Below are 23,347 nucleotides of genomic sequence, written 5' to 3' on the forward strand. Positions count from 1 at the left end.
GGACTCTGCTCTCAAATGGGTCCCCGTAGATTTCTTATATAGTTTACGTGCTAGATCAAGCCATACAAAGGTAATAAATAAAGCCCTCATGCATGTGGGGCAGCATCTCCACGCCAAAGCAATGTCAACCTCATCCCAAGACCACGCCATGATGGATCTCATCGAGCGCAATGTAGCATTTGCTATATATGTTTTGTGCACTGAGGTGCAAGAGAACAGTGAGGAAGACATCAACACATCCTCGCGGCCACAGCTAGAGTGTTTCGAGAGGGAACCTCAGGAGATCACACTTGATCTGAGAGTACAGGCAACACAAAGCTTAGCCATTGTGCACCCATCTCCTTGCCTTGTTGAGATGCCGACAAGCGATGAGCCACCCCTCGCTTCTCTCCATGCTATCATCATCGAGGGGGTGGAATATTTACTTATGCAGGATGTACTAGAAATTTTAGAGCTAAGGGAAGAAGAGCTATATTGTATCATGGTGTGTGATTCACCTGATGATTTTATAGATTTTGATATACAAGATGCACCAGTACATGTTGATGAGGTGGCTCGATATGATGGCACGAGTGTCAACGATATCTCTGCCATTGTGAGCATCCAAGAGTAGATTGAGAATGCGGCACCACAGTATGAGATCTCAGATGAGGAGTTTGAGCAGTTGTAAGAAAGCATTTTTGGACCTCGACCTGACTACGCAGTACCTTCCCAAGATAGAGACGACGGTGGCTCAGTTGTAGGAGCAGACCTGGATGCTCCATTACAGCAGCAAATAGATGATGCAGAAAAGATAATGTTATCGGATTTAGGTAAAAATTTACCAGTAGGGCCTCTAGGGCATCGGGAGTGTACACATAAATTTTTGCCGAGATTGGGCCCCTAGAGCTGCCTTGCTGGCCGGAGGCTCGCATCTCGTTCAGACCCCCAAACGCGAGCCTTCGGCCAAGGTAGCTCGCCCAAAGTTTTTTCAAATCCCGTATTTATATTCATAACATTTTACATGGGATCTATTACAACCAGGGTTTCACAAAATCTCTTTGGAAGCTACATTCTGTATATGTTTTGGTAATACACCCCTATCGTTGTTGATCTCCGCGAGGACTATGTTGGGATGTAAAGGTCCTTTATTCACCTCCGTGTATTTTACACGTGTATTGTTATGTTGTACATGTGAATGCACCCTTACGGGCCCTAAGTATAAATACATTTTATTCTTTGTGTACCAACACATTGTTGGTACACCCAAATCTGTTCGTCACTCTTACTCTCACTCTCACTCACCTGTTCACTTCCTCTACTGCAAATCTTCACGCTTCCGCTACCCGCGCGCTCCAACAACTGGTATCAGAGTTGAGGTTAAGGTGCTCGCGCTCCTCGAAGTCCGCGTGAGACATCACCAGCTCTTCGCTCGCGAGAAATCAGTAAGTTGTCACTCATACAGGTCAGGTCGTCACTGTTTCCAGACACGTGTATGTGCTGGACAATCAGGCGACAATGTTGCAGGTCACATTTTGTGCAAGCGACAGCTTGATAGACAAGCGACAGGTCGTTTTTGACCTGGCAGGCCAGGATAGGTCGTTTTTTTATCAGGCGGCAGTCAAACAGGTCACGAGCAGCCAGGACAGGTCGTTTTTAATCAGGCAGCAGTCGAACAGGTCACGAACAGGTCACGAGCATCAGGCGCAGGCTGGACAGGTCATGAGCATCAGGCGCAGGCTGGATAGGTCACGAGCATCATGCGCAAGCTGGACAGGTCACGCGATGCTGTTTTCATCACGTTTTTGAGCAGGCGACAGCTCACGCAAGGCTGCCGCAGGGAGCGCAGGTCAACGGCTGCAGTTCGACAAGTTTTTTTTTCTTCCAAAAATTTTTTAAAAATTTTTCTAAGGTTTACTGCAAACAACCTCTTCGCCACTGACGGGGGTTCGCGCGCGCAAGCACAGTTCTCAGATTTGGTCAAATTTGAACCTGGAAATTTGGGGCTTTTCCCAGATTTGATGCTGTTTATGCTTGATAGTGACATCTGTGTCAGAAATTGCAGACATTGTGCGCATTGACCTCAATTAATTTGGGGATTTTTCAAAATTTGTTGGAATTTTGCTCATCCGAGTAAAATTTCTTGGCATTGGACCAAGGAAAATTGGGGCTTTTCATGTATTGATGCAATTTTGCTCAGCTGAGTCAGTTTGGCTGACATTTGCGTACATTTGGACCTGGAAATTTGGGATTTTGTGCAGAATTTGATAAATTTCTGCATTATTTGCCTGTGCAGTGGCTGGTTTATGTCAAAACAGCAAAGGATTATTGCTGGTTATGCAAGAACAGCAGTGTATTTGCTGTTTTAGCTTGTGCTCTTGCAGTTCAGTGCTTTTACACTTGTACTTGTGAAAAAATGGCTGCAACTTCTTCCAGTTTTGACATTAAAAGTTTGATGGAAATCAAGCGATTTGATGGTCAAGGCTTTGATCTTTGGAAAGATCGTATGCAGAGCATACTGTTCTTAAAGGATTGTGAGGATGCTTTGCAAATGGATAAACCCGCACAAATGTCTGAGGCGGATTGGGCCAAAGTCAAGAAAAGGGCTGTGGCTTATATAAAGATGGGTGTCACTGATGACATTTTGACAGACATTAAGGGTTTAGACACTGGTCATGCAATATGGGAGAAGTTGAAGACTACCTATGAGATCACCACACCTGTTAATCATGACATTGCCTGACTCTTGGGAGACTTTGGTTGTTTCTCTCAGCAATAACCCCAATCTCACATATGATGGTGTGAGGGGTTCCATCTTGAATGAAGAAATTAGACGTAAGTCTAGTGGAGAAGGCAGCAACTCAGCTTATAATGTTAGAGGCAGGGCTGAAAAGAAAAATGCAAATGTTGGATAGAGAAGCAGGAGCAAGAGCAAAGGAAAAGAAAAGAGTGATATTACATGCTATCAGTGTGGTCGAAAGGGCCATAAGAAGCCTGATTGCAAGTATTACAAGAAGGAACAAGAGAGAAAGAAGAATGCAGGAGACAAAAAGAAGAAAGAGGAAAAGACAGATGCATCTGAGGCAGGTAAAGGCAAGGAAAAGGCCAATGTGGCCTCTAGTGTTGTCATAGAGGAGCTCTCAGATGCAAAGGCTGATGTATTATGTGCAGTGCATTATGATGCCCTTGTATATCACATGCAGGATATGCAGATCACCAAGGCTGATGTGATTGATGTACTTTTATCAGTTGATGATTGTGTCACTCAGACTTGGATTGTAGACTCTGGTGCCTCTTTCCATGTGACTCCATGCTTGGAGTGTTTTGCTACATCTGATGCAGGCTGTTATGGCAAGGTTTACCTTAGTAAATGCTTGCATCATTGATGGGATTGGCACCATACACTTGTCTTCGGATAATGGGCAAGAACTTGTGTTGAAAGATGTCAGATATGTGCCTGGCATCAAGAAGAGTTTACTATCTGTTGGACAGCTTGACTTGCATGGTTACACCACCCTGTTTGGTGGTGGTTTATGGAAATTAAAAAGGGGTTCCATGCTGATTGCTAAAGGAACCAAGAAGGGCACTTTGTATTGTCTGCACTGTAAAGCCTTGAATGGCAAGTTTCTTGCAGTTGCTGAAATTGGCTGTCATTTGGAGTTATGGCATAAGAGATTAGGCCATATGAGCCAGAAAGGACTTGATGTTCTTACCTCTTTGAAGAGGGTTGATGGAAAAGGCTCTAAACTTGATTTTTGTAATGACTGTCAGTTTGGAAAGCAAATGAAAATTTCCTTTTACTCTGGTGTCTCCCGTAAGTCAAATGTATTGGACTTAGTGCATTCTGATGTATGTAGCATGCCTTTGAAATCGTTGGGTGGTGCTGCATACTTTGCCTCTTTTATTGATGACTATTCTAAGAAGATTTGGGTTTATTTGTTGAAAAAGAAAAGTGAAGTGTTTACTGTTTTTAAAACTTTTCATGCATTCGTGACCACTCAGACAGGTAGAAAGTTGAAATGCTTGAGAGCTGATAATAGGGGTGAGTTCACGTCTAATGAATTTAAGTCCTTTTGTGACTTGCATGGGATCAAGAGGGAGCTTACAGCCCCTTACAGCCCTTCTTCAAATGGTGTGGCTGAAAGATACAATAGGACTCTATGTGAGAGAGTGCGGTGCATGCTGTCCACTGCTAATCTCCCTCATGAATTTTGGAAAGAGGCACTTAAAACCGCGGTTCACATTTGCAACCGCTCTCCAAACAGGTCCCTAAATAATGGCATTCCTGAGGAGGTTTGGTCTGGCAAACCTGCCTCATATGACCATTTACGAATATTTGGCTGTGATGCTTTTGTGCATGTTAGAAATGAGCTGAGGAATAAACTTGACCCGAAATCCACCAAAGGCATTTTCATGGGCTATGGTGATGAGGGTGAATTTGGCTATAGAGTGTGGCTACCTCAGCCCAAGAAAATTGTTCGCAGCCGTAATGTTGTGTTTAATGAGGCAAAGTTGCTGAAAAGTACTTTAGCCTCTGATGAAGACATGAAAAAGGTCAAATTTCAGAATTCGCAGCCACCTATTACTTCAAATGATGAGCCTCATGGTGCTGTACCACAGGCTGAAACTGATGATCAGCCGGTTATCTTTGAGCCAGATGATGATGGACAGCAAATAGAAGCACAGGGAGGTCATGGACAGCAAGATAGACTTGCTGATTATGAAAATGCAAGTGTTGGAAATGAAAATGAAGGTGTTGTACAGCATGAACATGCTGAAAATGGCTTACAGCAGCCAATAAATGCTGAAAATAACATGCCTCCAGATGTAGATCCGATTCCTGAGAATGTAGATCATTGGGTACGCAAGTCTACACGCCTAAGAAGGCAGCCACATAGGCATGACCCCTCTTTGCATTATGTGATGCTTACTCATGAGGGTGAGCCTCTGACATATAAAGAGGCTAAGTCATGCAAATTCAGCAATAAGTGGGAGCTAGCTATGCAGGAAGAGATTAAATCTCTATATGCTAATGATACTTGGGATCTTGTGTCGTTGCCCAAAGGAAGAAAGCCTCTTCCAAACAAATGGGTTTACAAAGTAAAGACAGTTGATGGGAAACCCAAGTACAAGGCAAGATTGGTTGCCAAAGGTTATGCACAAAAGGAAGGGATTGACTTCCAGGAGGTCTTCTCACCTGTTGTGAAGATGACCACACTACGTGTGCTTTTTGCTCTCACTGCTATATTGGATTTAGAGCTGTACCAAATGGATGTGAAAACAACTTTTCTGCATGGTGACATTGATGAGGAGATTTACATGAAACAGCCCGAGGGTTTTGTAGTTCCTGGAAAAGAGCAGTTGGTGTGTAAACTAAAACGCAGCTTATATGGGCTGAAACAAGCACCACGGCAATGGTACAAAAAGTTTGACACTTTTATGCTCTCTCATGGGTTTACGCGCAGCCATGCAGATCATTGTTTGTATATGAAAAAGGATACAGATGGCAGCCCTATCATACTTGTTTTGTATGTGGATGATATGTTGTTAGCTGGGAAGAGAAAGACTAGCTTGGATGCTCTCAAAGATCAGCTGAAATCAGCTTTTTCCATGAAAGATTTGGGGAATGCAGAGCATATATTGGGCATGAGGATTCGTAGGGATAGAACGCAGAAATTGCTGTTCTTATCTCAAGAAAAGTACATTGAAAAGGTACTGGACAGATTTAACATGGCTGAAGCTAAGCCTCTCGGAGTACCCTTACCTCCATACCTTAAGCTTAGTACAGCCAACAGCCCAAAAGATGACATGGAAGCCAATGCTATGAAGGGAGTCCCTTATGCATCAGCTTGTGGCTCTCTTATGTATGCTATGGTGGCTACGCGTCCAGACATTGCTCATGCAGTGGGAGTTGTCAGCAGGTTTATGTCAAATCCTGGCAAACCACATTGGGAGGCTGTCAAGAGTATTCTTAGATATCTGAAGGGTACACAAAGAAAGTGTATTTGCTATGGGCAGGGTGCACTTAATCTGCAGGGTTATTGTGATGCAGACATGGCAGGTGTCTTAGACACTCGCAGGTCCACTAGCGGGTATGTCTTTACAATTGCTGGAGGAGCCGTCTCTTGGTACTCCAAGTTGCAGAACATCGTCGCACTGAGTACTACTGAAGCTGAATACATATCAGCTACTGAAGCTTCTAAGGAAGCTATATGGTTGAGCAGACTCGCAAAGGATCTCGGCATGTCTATGAGTACTCCAGTGTTGGGATGTGATAGCCAGAGTGCTGTGTATCTGGCTAAAAATGCCATGTATCATTCACGCACAAAGCATATTGATGTGCGATATCACTTTATCAGACAGATTCTGGAGGATGGTCTAATCACATTGACCAAGATCAAAACACAGGACAACCCTACAGATGTTCTCACTAAAAGTCTAGGCAAGGCTCAGCATGAGCATTGCATACGACTAGTGGGAGTTGGTTAAAGGTTCACTCCGGACCTTTAAGTGGGAGGTTGTCGGGATGTAAAGGTCCTTTATTCACCTCCGTGTATTTTACACGTGTATTGTTATGTTGTACATGTGAATGCACCCTTACGGACCCTAAGTATAAATACATTTTATTTTTTGTGTACCAACACATTGTTGGTACACCCAAATTTGTTCGTCACTCTTACTCTCACTCTCACTCACCTGTTCACTTCCTCTGCTGCAAATCTTCACGCTTCCGCTACCCGCGCGCTCCAACAGACTATCCTTCCATCGCCAGAAGAACCTCACTATCTGCAAATCCCTCTCGGTGACGGTGACTCTCCTTGCATGTACTGCTGCATAGACCAAGTCTCCGAACAAGTCGATGATGTAAGATTCAGTAGCTTCCTGTAGTGTAAGGAGGGCTTGGGTAGTCCAACGATCGGGTTGTTGCAAGCGTATTCCATCCGGGAAGTGCCTCCTGTTGTTCTTAATGAGTATGCCATCCATAATCTCACGCACTAGCTTCTAGAATGGAGCCTTTGGTATCATGAGGTATGTAGTCTTCTAGTAATGGTGGATCTCACGAAGAGCCACTGTGCTTGGCTTCCATCGACGCTTGCGATGCTGCGATGGTGGTGGTAGTCGTGGTGGTCGTGGTGGTCGTGGTGGTCATGGTGGTCGTGGTGGAAAAGCTAGGGGAGGTGGCCTCTGCATAGGATTTCTAGGGGGGGTGTCTCCGGGCTGCTCGCTTGGTGCGTGCCATGTCTTCTAGAAGAGAAAACTCAAAACTCAAAAGTGAAATGTGTAAAATGATATGAAACTTTAAACTTATAGCAAAACTTTCAAAAAAACCCTTAAACCTGAATTAATGTATCCAGGCTTTGGAAAAATATGACTAGTGATCCGATTGACGTGAAATTTTACTTATGGACTCCTCTTGGGTACATCAACTACCCAAAAAAAAATTGGCCTCATCAGAGGTCTCTACTAGGACACTTGTCCGGAGGCTGACGTCTGTCCGGACAAGTGTCCCAAAGACTTCTAATGGGGCCAATTTTTTAATATCCATGAGTTTTTATAATGCCCGGCATGTGGGTGAAGTTTCACCAAATTTCGATTTATGAAATTGATGGTTCAATCATTTTTTGAAAATACAGTAACTGGATTATACTTCACTGATAACAAAAAAGCTCACCACCACACCGAGTATGAGCAACAGCATATTAAATGTGTTGTCAACCAAACTACATGAAATATTGGAAACTTAAAATTTCACAAAAAATAAGTCATGGGTCAAATGGAATACCGCATATCGGATATAGTGTTGCCAAACCGCTAAATACAGTAAAGATATAGTCCATCGGCCCATGTACAACTGATCACTGATGTGTGCGTGATTACGCATTAAATTTATCCTCAACAAAACTACTTTCAAAATTAGAAACTTGGAAATACGCACAATGCAAATCATGGCAAAATAGAATATCAAATATCAAATTTGGTATTACGAAACCATGAAATACACGGTAGATAGTGCATTGCACCAAGTACAACTAGAGCTAGGCAAAATTTAGCTCCATTTTGTAAAGCATTGCTATCAAATACTTGAAGGTCTATTGGAAAGATAAACCAAAACTAAGCTCCTTACAATCTACTACCAAACTTGAGCTAAAAACATAGATTCAATTACAAGGTAGCTTCTCAAAGCATATTGTTGACATTAAGATTAAATGCATCCTTGTTGTTGCGGATCCTACGAACAAGAACCATATCTATGGGCTTAATAGTGATACGTCGGGCATGAATGGCTAAAAGTTGAGAATCACCCATTAGATCAATCAAGTAACTTTCAGCTGCTTCTTGGAGAGCAAGCAAGGCTTGGCTTGACCATCACCCCACATTCCTTGCCTGGTTCCTTGAAAAGAACTTGTGATGATGCCCTAACTGTAGATCTTGCAATATTTCTCGCACCAACCTAGAGAATGGTGCCTTAGGAATAATCAAGTTGACACTCTTCGGGAATTTCATTATCTCGCATAGCGCAACTGTGCCTAGTCTCCATCTTCGCTTCTTATGTGTTGGAGGATGTGTATTACTAGCTAGAGCAGTAGTGGGAGGTGGAGCAACTGGAGCATGTGGACCACCATTTCTGGACAATGGCGAACCATCATTATTGACCACACTAGGGCCACCATTGTTGGACACAGTAACAACACCATTATTAGCTTCAGAAGGGGCACCGTTATCAGCCACCAAGGGGTCTTTGTCCTCACAGTACGCTCACTAGATTCGGAAGAGTGTTGAGCTCTTGCTCTTGCAGGCCCCTTCTTAATAGGAAGCTTGGAACGTGCCATGGTTGTGATGATGAAGGATAGAAAGGTGGAGGGTAGAGTAAAGAGTAATGGGAAAAAATGAAAGGAGAGACTTGACTTAAGTATGAAACTTTTAAACTTACTATGGTGTAAATGAACTTTAAAATTAAAAAACATAGTTTGAAATCGACTTTGAAAAACATAATGGCAAATCTTCAAAATTTTAAACAAAATTTGCAAGACATCTCATGTTAAAGATAGGAGTATTGATGTGTCATATCCTGGGTACTTATGCTCTCTCGTAGACTCTAAATGCATCAAAAGTATTATCTTTATCTGAGTCTCCATTTCTTGCCATCTCTCTCTTGGATTGCCAACCATTCTGCGTGGCGTTGTATAGCTGTGTTGTTTTCACATCTTGCTTTTCTCACTTCATATACTGCCCTACTTATAAATTCTAATTGAGAGGTTTTTGAGTTCTTTTCTTTTTCCTTGTATCGTATCTCTAATCTCCTATACCACCATTGTAATAATTGCCTCATAGAATTGGAATAATTGATGCCACCTCCATGATCAGTTGCCTTTTGAAAAGCACCGCGAGCTTGCCAATGAGATCGTTCCATGCCTTGAGTTAACCATACTGCCAAACTTCCTTGATCTGCAAAGTATTGACCATGTGCTTCCAGTATATGCTACACAAGAAGAGAGATTAGAAGTGTGTTATACTGTTTGTAGTCTATGCCTCCACCATGGACTTATGAAATTTAGCAATTGTCTCTTTAAATGTATTGACATCACCATCCCTAAACCTCAACTTTTGTAAGAGAGCTGCTAATCTATCTAGGTATATCCACACTTGTGCCTTTGCAATCCTCGTTCGTCCCCCATTGCTCCAATCTGGAACAGTAAGGTGCAACTTTTTCCATGCTTCATACTTCTCTGGTTGTTTTACAAGTATAGTGCCTTCATCATCTCGAGGTGGAGATATAAACTTCCTAGTCTTGGGTCCGCTAAAGCATGGTTTACAAGGGATATTTCCACTCTTTCCTGATTTTTTCTCGTCCTTTTTTATTTCTACTTGGCTCCCATGCAATCCAACTTCAAAGAGGACTTGTTCTACCTTCTTGCATGTAGCATCAGCTTCTGACATAAGCTGCATCTTGTATGCAAAGCATATATATTCATATACTAGCTTCTCAATTATTCTAACCAAACACTGCAATGTGCAAAAGTGAACCCTTGTTAGTGGTATTTCCAAAATAGGGCGCCAGTTTGGATCCACTGAAACTAGCATTCCATTTCTCATGACTTTTTTATCACACGTTGGAGCACCTTGTTGTCTTGCCTTGGAAAGCCATTCTTTCTTTCCATCTTTCCCTTTCTTCTTAGTTTGCATGCAGTATATGCACAGAATTTTTACATTCGCTACATTTGATAAACCAAACATACACTTCAATGTTTTTAAATCACCTGCAAGATATCATTCAACTTGATAGTCCCCAAACCCCTCGATGTGTAAAATTGCTCCATTATTTTGGTATTCAATAACAATGGGTATATTACTGAGGTTTAAAAAAAACTTTAAGTACTTCATGGTTCTCCTTTGGTACTTCAAATGCTGCAAGCCATCATATTTCATTCTCTGGCTGTACACTAAAGTATAAAGAATGGTTTTCATCGATGTTGGGATCCAATGCTCAATTCATAAGTGTTATACTCACACGTTCAAGTTTTTGCCCCTTAATAATCTCACTCTCATCAAGTTTGAGGACAAACTTAAGCTTGCCTCTACATTCTTCCATACACATATTGTAGAACTTAACCATAGCAATTTGAATCCTACATATATCCAATTCAAAGTTGTTGGATACATTCAATACAAATGTAACTTCTTTGGAACCGTACTTCAATATGTGTGTATTTTCTAAATGCGTTAGCTCACCAATTAGTTCTAAAACTTTCTTATTTAGTTGTTTTCGAGCCTTCTTCATGTGAAATGATTTTGGCAGAGGCATTACTCGCTTAGTTTTGAAGACTTGCTTAAATCATGTATCCAATTGTTGATAGAGCATACTATATGACTTAAAACTCATTCCCACCTTGTCACATAATCCCTGAGCATCTGTAGCAATAAACAAGTTGCTCACATCCCTAAGATGCTCACTTGCAACACCATCTACAATGTCCCTGAATTTACTTTTTTCCAATGCATTTTTGACCATATCCTTGCTTAGGACTTTGGCAATAGTATCGTTCTCTGCATGAGGGAACATATTTCTCATTGTTGCAGATTGAGCATATATCCGGAGCATATATCCGTCTATGATATTGTCCACTTCCTTTGGTTAATTCGTGAATTGGTTTAACTAATCGGATGCGCCAATGTGCTTCTTTGGTTTTTAAAGTGAGCCCAATCTCCAAAGTTTTTGTGAGCTTCCTTTTTATGTTTCAATTCTCCTTCTCCAAGTCCATAACTTTAGAATATAACTCCATATTTTGCACATGTGTAGCCTGCATAGTATCTTCAATGACAGCCATTGCTTGTTGTAGGCTCTGGTTCTCCCTATCCTTCTCAGCCAATAATCTATCATTTTCCATCAAAGACTGTATATTCCCTTGTAATCTTGTCTACATATTTGTCAAGGCTTGATGAAAAATGACAAGTCTGCATGTGTATCCATACAATCCTTCATTGCCTTCACAAACAAACTTTACAAATTATGTAAGCCCTTCAAATTGTGGTGGCCTTTGAGTGATTAGATCGGGTGGATAAATGCACCCATCAACCCAAAGATCCACGTTTTTTTTCCATGTATTTCTTTCTTGTTGCATCCTATATCTTATTACATCATCCCTTTCTACACTTCTTTTGAACATTGGTGCATATCCATCCTCCAATTGAAAGTGAATATCTCTCTTTCTCTTGGTATGTCGTGCACCGACATCCTGTAAAGAAAAATATATACCAATTTTAACTTGATTTAACATTCAAATCACACAATTACACCCCTTTGATTCACTATATCTATGTTCTTTTTTACCAGTTGGATCTTGTCTCTTTCTCTTGATTTCAGTCATGATTGACCCTAATCAACCCCTAATCTGCCTGTAATCTTAGCTTTTAATCTACCTCAAATCAGCATCCAATCTTATCTTCTATTCTATCCAAAATATTCTCTCTCTCTCTCTCTCTCTCTCTCTCTCTCTCTCTCTCTCTCTCACAATTTATCAAAGATATTTAAACACATTTATACAGAAACTTGGCTAGTAGAGAACAATAACATCATCTTATCTTCTACACTAATTTACTCTCTGTCACTCTCACTTATTTTCTTAGTTCATCTCACACAGTCCTCTCTCTTTTACTCCCTCTCTCTCTCTCTCTCTCTCTCTCTCTCTCTCTCTCTCTCTCTCTCTCTAGCCTCTTCCTCTCTCTAGTTGCACTAGTACCACATACGAAAGGTTTGATACTATACCATACTTCAAGTACCGTACCTTACGTATTAGTACCATAAGGTACCAACTTAATGGATGCATCTTTCCCATTCGAACTGCACTTTGAAATGAGCTAAATGCTCCTTATATTAATATGATTCTCCCATGAGATTAGGTTATTTGAGATTCAAACAATTTCTCTCAACCTTCTCTCTCTCAAGCCCACACTTCTCTTATTTGTATGATCATGCATGTATGATGTATCCACTCCCATCTATGTAGTTATAAGTTGTAGGTAACAATAGCGCATGTTACGCATTCCGCATTAGGTTTTGGCATGTTACCCTCAAGTACTCATCTTATATACTCTAATAGCATTGCTATTTAGACTTGAAATCTCTATTCTATTATCTTTTGTCCAAAATAATCAAGTTTTTTTTTTCGTACTAATATCGTACCGTACCTTATAAAATCTTAAGGTACCATTTAGTATTGTATTTTATCGTACCGTACCATATCGTACCTTTCGTACCTGACAACTATGATCAAAACCACTCTTGAGATTGCTTGTAACAGGGTAGAGAGTATTGTAGAGAGTATTGTAGTACTGAGTATTGCTTGTAACAGGGTAGAGAGTATTATAGTACTGAGTATTGCTTCAAAAGAATTCATATGCAATAAACCATATTTTGGAGGGAAATAGAAGAGTACACAAAATTTCGAACAAAACTAGAGCTTTGAGAGAAAATGAAAAATTGCCCAAAAATAGATATATACTTGTCCAAAAACGATAAAAATTTACAAGGAAACTCTGGAGTCAAAAAGGTGTCTATAAGTAAAAAATAATCTTAAAATATGATGTGTACATCATTTTATATCGTTTTTTAACTTCCACCCTTTTAAGAAGCAAGAATGAGAATGATTCTAATATATTTTCATGTTGAAAAGTCATGAGAACATTAAAGAGTCGTATATTAATAATTGACTCCATTTTCACAGAAAATAGAATTGTATTTTTTTAGTTATGAGAATTTTGAGAAAAATTGATCTTATCCTACACTTTGAGAATAAAATAATAGGTGAAATCTATTAAAAATAGAAATACGAGATTTGCTTGATTGTAAAATATCTCTTATTCTAATATTATTTTGGAATCTCTTTTTAGAGAGAGAGAGAGAGGTGAGAGAAACCCCGTAAGGGGCAAAAAAGAGAGTCAATATTTCTCCTAATGTTGAGCAGTTTCATCTACAATATGTTAAGTCTATTGGTTGTCCTTTACCTACTCACGTAAAGGTTGGTTAGGCCAATTGTCCACAGTAGTCTAATAAGCAAAAGGCCGATATAGCCAAGATCCCTTATGCATCCACAATGGGCAATTTGATGTATGCCACGATGGCCACTCGTCTTAACATAGCATTTGTAGTGGGAGTTGTGGCACGCTATATAGCTACACTTGGCAGACGGCATTGGGATGCCATCAAGAGTATCATGAGATACCGAATGACATAGCAGTTATGTGCATCTATTATGGTGGCCAAGATACACGAGTCATGGGATACACTGACTCTAATTATGCAAGACATACAAACAGTAAGAAGTCCACCTCTGGTTATGTCTTCACCTTTGCTGGAGATGTTGTTTCTTGGATATCCAGGGTGTAGAAATGCATGGCCCTATCTACTATAGAGACAAAGTATATTGCAGCCACTAAGACTTATAAGAAGGCTCTCTGGCTAGGCCGTCTGATGGCACACCTTGGCATTACTAATATGGTCTATGAGTGCCATTCAATTGGCTGAGAATCCGGTCTTCCATGCGAAGATGAAGCACATTGAGGTGTATTACCACTTTAATTGAGAGGTCGTTGAGGGCAAGTCCATTAAGCTTGTCAAGATGTCAACTGACTAAAACCTACATATCTACTTACTAAAAGCTTCTCAACAGAGTGTTTTTTTTTTCTTACGAAGTCAATGGGCGTTGGATGAAATGATGTCTTTCCTCATCCTGTTGTACTTATACACATTTCTACTTTGTCACTTTGTTCTTGTTCTCTCCTCACTAGGGACACATTTATCTTTAATTTTTTCTTGTTCTCTTCTCACTATAGACACATTTGCCTTTAAGTGGGAGATTGTTGGGGATAAAGGCACATGTGCCTAGCCGCCCATGTATTAGTTACACTGATAGATCCCACATACCCGTACACCTATACACTATAGGTGGCAAACAAACCGCATTTCAAGGCTGCCGAAACGGACCGGCCGTTTCAGACCGAAATGAAAACGGCAGAGCGGTGTTTTTTGAAGTCCTGTGGTCGAAAATGGGCAACGGATAGCAGGTTATCCAAGGAGAAAATGCGGATCTAGATCATGATTGTCTTGACTCTTCTCAATCTTGTACGCTACACTCCAGCTCTCGAGCTACCTTCCCCTCCTCTTCTTCTTCTTTGAAATTAATTGGAAAGCGTTGCTACATTTATATGCTCTATTTTGCTAGGATTTAAGCAAAGGTGAATCATCTTACATTCCGGATACTGAGTTAACCGGTTAGAAAAGCCATGTCAATCCTAGCTAGTCATTGTTTGGAATGACAGCAGCCAGTCTTGTGTGTAGGCATAGTATTGATTGCCGAATCTATCAGATGACCTATTTACAATTGGCGAGTTTATTATCTATAGTATGCAATAATAGCATATGCTTTTCTTTTTATACCTAGGTGTATTTATGAATTAAACAAAACTTAAGCTGTGGAGGATAAGAGAATTCCTCTTCTTTTTTTTCTCCTTCTCCTTCTGCTGCTGCTGCTGCTCCTCCTCCTCCTCCTATTCTTCTTATTCTTCTTCTCCTTCTCCTTCTCCTTCTCCTTTTTCTACAAATCAAAGAAGTGGCGGTGCAACTATTATGGATTGGAGAAATCGGCGAGTATAATGCATATGAAAGACCACTTGGCATGCGTTCCCAACAAAGACATCGAGCCTTGCGCAAATGTGCCGGCATAAGTAATAGTAAGTCTCCATCTTTGGCACTGAAAGCGTATGGATATTGAGCTAGAAGAGGAAGAATCCTCTCATCCAACACTACATCAGGCTAATGAAGCACAAGTAAGCAATGTGGTGCAAGTGGTGATAGATAATGGAAGCAATTGTGTGTCTAAAGGACATATAGTTGAGGAGTTTTCTACCATAGTATGGACTCTATATGCATCCCATTGCCTTGACTTGCTTATTGAAGATGTTGGGAAAATATCTTGGGTGGATGACTTTTTTAAGACGACAACAAGCATGGTAAGATTTGTGAGGTGAGGCCATTCGTCATAAGCATGTTTCGAGCCGATAGCACACTTGAGCTATTGAGACCCTCTACGGCTAGATTTGCCTATATGTTTATTATATTAGAGAGGTTGATACAGGTCCATCCAAATTTAATACAGACCATTGCATGCCAGGAGGAATGGCTTACATGGAGTGAGAGAGAATCTCCAAAGAAGACTTGCTTTTAGACGCGATATTTCAAATGAGAGCTCGTGGGTTGAGACAGAGGCGTTGGTGAAAAGTCTCACTCCTATTTACATTATGTTACGAATCACTAATATGGAGTGGAGTACTTTGGGCTTGTTATATGTCAGTATATGGATAAAATTTATGAGACCTTGCTTCGTAACATTTTTTTGCCCCAAGACAAGTAAATTCTTATTTAACTTTTACACATCTAATTATTTAGTGTTAACAACTCTTTATTATTCTAACTTCTAAGTTTTTAAGTTATTTTATCTATGATCCATCATCTTTCACTCTAAAGGGTTGATAAGATTCGTGCAGTATGGAATGTACAATGGGATTGGTTCCATAAACCAATCCATATTGTCACATATATCTTACATCCCCTTTGGCACAACGAGGAGCAGTACACTAGTGAGGAGTTAGAGAAGCGCTTCATGGAGTACATGAGGCACCTCACAGGGCATGATATAGATATGATAAGAAGAGTAGAGGGTGATTTGCTAACATTTTGCAATCATTCTCTTCATTTTGGCCGATCCATAGCTAGGCTTAAAGAAACACAGCTTCAGTTTGTCTCTTAGTGGGAGAAATACAGCAATCGTACTCCTACTTTGATATGCGGCTCGTGACTTTTATATTTTAAATCTTGATAATCTAATGCATTATGCAACCTAGGTTACAAGTTCTATAATCTATTGCCCACTTAAATGTTGATTTTGCGACTTGCCTATTAGCAATTGCAAATTACTTAACCTCAATCTCTTATATTTGAATAGAAACACATTGTCATTCGTGTCCTCTCACAAGATTGTAGTTCAAGGCTTGCAGAGAGAGGAACTAGAGCACATGGACCCTCTTCCACACCAAAAAGAAAAGCAAGCTCACAACTGTCAAGTTGGAGCATTTAGTGTTTTGCCATTGCAATCTTCAACTTCTTAAGAGGACTACTCTATCCCCTGAGCCTTCGTAGGTAAATTGGTAATGATTAGTATTATGTATTATTAACTCTTCAACCTTGACATTGCTTGGAAATTGGATTGTAAATTGTGATATGTATGAACATTAAACACGTTGAATCTTCTCTCATATGATATATCTTGGTCTCATTCACATTTACAGGTGAATGTTGACAAGATTGATATAGAGAAAGTGCATGATATCCCGCAGATACCAGAGGAGGAGCAAGATATCTACTCCGCGCTCTATGAGGAGTTATCAGTACCGATGCATGAGTCTCGTGCACAGAGGAGGGTTAGAGCCACTAGAGTGAGAGCCACACATGGTCGTATATCATAGGCAGAGTCGGAGCCAGAGTTGGAGGCTAAGACTGAGACTGCTTCATCAACTTTTTTATCAAGATCCTCGGAGTCGTATGAGGAGATCATGCACAGATCCTCAGAGTCCGAATGAGTCATGACTTGTGATATACAAGAGTTAGTTTAGCATTGCAAGGTCCAGACTACAATTGCTAGTTGTTCATTGATGTTGGTACTTATTACTCAATAGTAACTAAAGTCTAGAGACTAGTACATAGTGCTCAATGCTCACTCGACTTTGGAGTTTTGACAGATTACTCACATGACATAAATACATGTATCATTGTATCTTGATTTCACTTATTATGCATTTTGATTCTTGTTCCATTGTTCTTCATGTCAATCTCTACTGTTCTTGATGTCAGTCTAGTGGTCCTCAACAAAGATTTTCAACAGATCAACTCAGTTGACAAATCTTCTGGGTTGGCAAGCTCTGAGTAGCTTCCACACAATTTCTTATATCCTAACTGATAAGTTTTTTGTTTAGAAACCAATATATTTAGCAGCACATATATGCTTAATCATGATGATGCATCATTGCCTAGAATTAAAGCATGAAACCTAAGAATGGCTTCTCATAAATTCAACAGCCTTTACCCTTATTAATTGGGCAGTTTTCTGCAGTAGCTTTTTGGTTCATGCCTATCTCCCGTAGCTTGAAATACTTTGGCCGTTCCAAAATCCCTTTTGATAGCTTGTTTGTGCAATAAACCAAAAAAACCTGCCAAAGATGTCAAATACCTGGTAAACCATATAATCAAATTAGGAATGCAAGAAAACAGCCCAGCAGACCAGATTGGCATACCAAGACTGGGAGAGAGCCGACCATGAATACAGCTGCTAACATCAAACAGGTAGCTGGATGATATTGTGAAAGCAGGATGCCATAGAATGAAGTGCCTGCCATCTATAAGCAGAGAATAACAGTTTTACAAGACAACTCAACTTCTTACCTATTTTAAGGGGAAAAAATCCATGTCACAAACCTCGCACAGCAGATCCACCCTGCAAAGCATGGCATTTGCTTCTGCCAGAGCTATGGGTCTATTGGCTCCAGCAAGCTGACAATGGAAATGATATGAGACAGATTGAAGACAAAAATAGAGCTTTAAAATAAACAAAAATATGCATGTTACACACCAGTACAACCCAATCACGCTCAAAGGCTACACCAGATGCCAATCCTGTTAATCTTTCAATAGCTGCCATTAACACCAAGGTTATAAACCAAGGCTGTACCAAAAGAGCAGAGTGGGAAGCTGAGCTGGTGGCCTTTTTAAAACCATATATGATTGCCCCTGCCGAAACTACTTGAGCAACTGTCTGACAAAAAGATTTTTAAGGATGTAAACCCATTGTCATGGTACAAACATAAATCTAGTTTGATCACTGGAAAACAGCATTGAACATACCTGCAGAGCACTCAGTGCATTAAAAGAAAACACCCGAGGAAGAGAGTCCATCTTTGCTCCTACCCAGGGTCCACCCACAAATACTACCAGCTGGTTGTAGTAACACATGCAGTCATTTTCTGTTTCTAGATAATCACGCAAAGGAATAGAAATTTTGATTAACATAGACTCACCTTGCTGACAAAACTGACCACAGCAACGGGTAATAAACTGTCATGAAGAAGTGCGACAGCTGATGGCCAGGCAAAGTGCCAAACTTGCTCTATAAAGTTTCCAGCAAAAAAACTTGCATACAGAGCTGCAATTTAATACAATATATCAGAACATAACAGAAGCGTACAGAATAAAAATATCAATGTCCCACACAGAAGTATAAACTTTAGATCCTTAGATATCAAGGGTGGGCACCTGTAGCATTGGCCAAGTCATGGGAAACTTGGTGAACTGAGTGTGATTGTGTCCCTGGGGTCATGTGATTCTAAAAATCAACCAGGAAGCTCATTTGTGCACTTTATCATGTGATCACCACACTTGGACTTGAGACTCTAGGCGGCTCTATCTGCACACCTAAATAGGTGTGGGCCAGTGGCATGGGATGCCAACTCTTGTGGTAGTGGCTTGGCACATTTACTGCTGGCTCCCAAACTCGGGGGTGAGCCCATACTAGGTCTATGGCTGGGAATGAGCACAATGTCTGTTTCTTTATGCTAATTCTATGCGCTTGTTGCTTGTGCTGCATGAATCTCAGCTGGGTGTTACATTGCTATCAGAGTGCTTCTTCCTGCTCTCCAACTCTTGTCCTGATGCTGGTTACACTGACAGCATCACACACTTTAGATTATCTTCATCAGACCATTTGTTTCTTGAAAACCCAGTTACTGTGCTTGCATGCAAGAAAGGGGGATTTGTGCAAGTTCCTTATATTTTTGTATCAAAATTCTATGCTTTCCAAAGCTAGAAGATATCCTTGAACACTAGATGAACCCACCAACACCACAGCAGCACCAAATACTATGCATTGCCCTAGGCCTCATGCATCCAATTCAAGGAAGTCAAATCCAAATTAGTTGAGCTTTCAACCAGTACTCACTCATTGTTACATTTTAAATCAAACCAGTTATAGAAAAGCTGTCTTTTTCACTTCACTAGAAAAGACTGCAATAACCTGAGAAAACAGATTTCCAAAATAACAAGGTTGAAAGGGAGAATCTTTTTTCTTCATCCTATGGTTTGGATGCCCAAAAGTAAGAACATTGCCAAATAGGCTACCAGCCTAGCTATAGGAATGCAGCTGACTCCACACAACAGCAGATATAGATAGAACCATCAAGAAATTACACAGGAGAAAGCGTGCCCAGCAGCAACCTTAATCCCAAAGGTATCAGCTTACCATAAAGACCTTCTGGATGTGCAGGTGTTGCTGCTAGAGCCTCTTGCTCCTCAGGAGATTGCACCTGTAAACAATGGCACAAGGTAAGGTCTTATTCCTGGAAGGGACAAACATCACTGCTGGCAACGAATCTCAATCTCAAAAGCTACCTGGAGGGAAGGCAAGACTGCTGCATGTCCAAACTCCTCTAATGCACCAGGATCCTCTGCTTCACTGGTACTTTCTGTATTCGGTTCCAAAGTAGCTACAGAGCAACTCTTCTCATGAAACTGCTTCTCTTGTAGAAGTTCTTCACTTGGTATGTCACTGTAGTTCAGCTCCACCAAAAGCTCTTGAAGGAAACTTCTCGTTACCAGCCTTTGCTCCTTACTGCAATGACAGATCAAGAAGGTTGTATTTTGGGCATAAACCAAACATTAATATGGATAAGTAATGGGCATAACCAAACACTAATATGGATAAGTAGCTTCCGTCCTATATTCTTAAAACCATGTGATCCAAGACCAGATAGTGCAAATGAGAAAGCAGACTTGTCCAACCTGTGTTTGATGCACCTTTGCAGCTAACACTTATCTTCAGATAACAATGCAAAGTGGGCTAGCTTCATTGGTTAAATATAAGGGTTAAACATAAGGGAAGTATTTTATAGCAGCTTTCAAGCTGGTCTCAACATAGGAACATAGCAATCAAAAGCCTGCATAGAAGACTAACAACATTATATACAAAGCAATGGGACCTACCCCAAACTGGCCTACTAATCAGCGTAAACCATAGTTGTAAGTTGTAAGCATGTGCAAGTGAACCAAAGAATTTTAAGCCTCCAGGAAACTTTTTGAACCAATCTAAGAGTGTGAAAACCACTATAAGGTGGTCACCCTTAGAACCAATTTGTCAAATCTTGTGCTCCCATTGATAAGTTATGTGATACAAATCATTTAACTCATTGAGGAGAACAAAACAAATACAGAGCACTGCATACACATGATTTCTCAACAACAACAAGAATGTAATTAGAAGCAACCCATTCTATCTCTAAAAAGTTAACAATGATTAGTTTTTCTTCCCCTTCTGCTCATACTTGTGCTCTTTAGGTTAGCCTATACTATCTCAATCTGTCATCTCTTGGTTGTTTGTGAACTCTGCCAAAGTCTAACAGAGACATGGGAGCTCTGACTGTTTTTGCCCATTCTTGTGTGTGAATTACAGTGCATTACACTTTCAGTGAGTCTTTTAGTGTGTTCACACTGGCTGATGTTTATTTCCAGCCTTGCATTTCTTTTTTCAGTGTTTGGAGGGGTGTATTTATGCCAGTCTTTGGTGGCAATCAGCCCATACAGCAGGCAACAACATTTTCTTCAATATTTTATGCAGTCAGCCAAATTTCTGGCATGCCTACACAGCACTTTGGCCAAATTTTCAGCAATATGGCTAGTTATAGCCATCACCCAATTGCTGGGTCATTTTCTTTTTTGCAGATCAGGTACACTCCAACATTCGGAAGTCTCCTCAATCTTCTAATGCTGCATTTGTCATTAGCCTAATCTAATTCCCTCACTGATGCCTTGGGCTACATGTAGGGATTGATCGGTCCACCTTGTATTCAGCTTTCATTTAGAGTTTCTTGTATCCTTTACATTCTCTTCTTTCATTGTAGTCTTTATCTTCCCTTCTCTCTCGGTGTTCATGTTCTTCTTCACTTGTGCACTCTCGCTCTTTGTGGTTCCCCTAAACCCCATTCTCTCTCTTCAATAGAGTAATACGCAAGGTCTTTGATCATGGTGGTGTGTACGGGGGCGTGAAATTTTAATAACTACTTTGATATAATTTAGTTGTGCACATGTGACCTGCGCATGTGAAGACCAAGTTAAATTAGGCATAGTGGCAGCCTAGAACTCTAGTTGGGCAATGGGGGACATTAGCAAAAGCTGTGATCACTTACATTGGACAAATGCTAGAGGGTGCTTGGTGACAGTCTTGGCTCTACGCATTAAATGTGCCCACGGAAATTACTGTGGTGTCATTGGGCTAGAGAAAATTAAACATTTAATGCTTAGCACCAAGGTCAATAAAAGTTAGGAGACTTTCAAGTTCAAAGGGCTTTAGCATTTCAAATTGTGGATGGGAAATGGCCAATTTGTGGGCAAGACCAAGTGAATTTTGGAATTTAAACAATATAATTTCTAGAGATTGAGTTATGCATTGGCAGGTGTGCCACTCTGCAAGTAGTAAGAGAACATGCCATGCAAGGCTGGACGAGACCATTCCAGACTGGCGGAGAGTTAGAGGAGGCTTTTCCAAGATGGACGGCTTCTACACCAAGGGTTCTAGCGCCACTACAGCTGTCAGACAATAGGCGACAGCTATTAGGGGCAAAAAATAATCACACAACGGCATTTTGGGGTGTTGAAACCAGCCTTCCTCCTCAAAGGGTGGTCAATGACCTACTTATACACTAATTATAGCAAGCAATAAATTCACATAAACTGAAAATACAAATGTTACCAATTAATCTTGGACAATGGACTCTTGATTGGCCCCAAAACTATCGCCCCATGCTGTATTTCTTTACTTATATTGAAATTTTGAAGAAGTACACTAAAATTGCTCCAATCTCCATCAAAATCCAACACCGCTTACTATGATAAATGACTAGCAAGCCTCCAAACCAATTTGTCTCTTGATTTGAAAAGGGTTGGCCTTCAATTGACCTTTGATTGGTCAAATCAAACTCCAAATTCAATTGGGATGAGCTGACCTCTTAAAATCTCTGAAAATGCCCAGTTTCCAGCCACTAATTTGAAGTGCTAGGTTTTCAATGCTTTGGCATGGGACCCAAATAGCTAGTAAACCCTGATTTTTTCTGTAAGTTAGGGTTTAAAGAGGCAAATCTTCCTACTGTCCACCTTCAATAGCTGAAATCTGCTGAGAATGGCCGAGAGCTGCTAAGGAATTGCTTGGAGAGAGAGAGAGAGAGAGAGAGAGAGAGAGAGAGCTTAGGAGAGAGAAATTTCTGATTTATGTTGTGAGAAGTAGGCAGTAACTGCTGCCAACACCCCCAAAACTGCCAAGAATATCCGCAGCAAGAAGAAGCACGTTAGTCTATCGATTGTTAGACTAGTGAGCTCAATCAATGTTTTCAAACATTAAAATGGCTCATTACTACTACACTGATGTTATAGATTATCGATCCAATTAAACCTTTTGAGGTTGATATGCATTCAAGCAACTATAATTTAGGTATTATTCTATCAAGATGATCAATCTATCATATTTAGGAGCCATAAGATCACCGATGCCCAAAGTTTCCCAAACACGTTATACCACCCAAGAGAATGAATTATAAGTGGCTATCTATGTACTTAAAGTATGGTGTCATTATTTGTACGGTGCCCAGTTTATTATTTGGATAAACCACCATTCACTAAAATACATTTATGATCATCCCGATCTCCATGCTTGCAAGGCAAGATGAGTGCAACTTATGTAAGAGTTTGATTTTAAAATTCACTATGGAAAGGGCGCAAGTA

At 40.5% G+C, this 23,347-nt stretch overlaps 1 protein-coding gene across 2 annotated transcripts in view; it reads right to left on the reverse strand.

Annotated features, from left to right (window-relative positions):
* The window catches only part of IREG3 (iron-regulated protein 3), a 56,800-nt gene that overhangs the window by 14,409 nt on the left and 19,044 nt on the right, over window positions 1-23,347 (reverse strand). For both annotated transcript variants that reach the window (XM_087666397.1, XM_087666396.1), the window contains exons 2-9: window positions 19,970-20,189; window positions 19,821-19,884; window positions 18,604-18,728; window positions 18,431-18,520; window positions 18,159-18,341; window positions 18,005-18,079; window positions 17,824-17,925; window positions 17,616-17,739 (exon numbers count right to left, since the gene is read on the reverse strand). In XM_087666397.1, the coding sequence (XP_087522523.1) occupies window positions 17,616-17,739; window positions 17,824-17,925; window positions 18,005-18,079; window positions 18,159-18,341; window positions 18,431-18,520; window positions 18,604-18,728; window positions 19,821-19,884; window positions 19,970-20,189 (983 nt within the window). The remainder of the gene's footprint in view (window positions 1-17,615; window positions 17,740-17,823; window positions 17,926-18,004; window positions 18,080-18,158; window positions 18,342-18,430; window positions 18,521-18,603; window positions 18,729-19,820; window positions 19,885-19,969; window positions 20,190-23,347) is intronic.

This window comes from Lygodium microphyllum, chromosome 25, assembly GCF_053477565.2.
Source record: "Lygodium microphyllum isolate KBCC chromosome 25, Lygodium_microphyllum_v1.1.10, whole genome shotgun sequence".
Classification (NCBI taxonomy): Eukaryota; Viridiplantae; Streptophyta; class Polypodiopsida; order Schizaeales; family Lygodiaceae; genus Lygodium; species Lygodium microphyllum.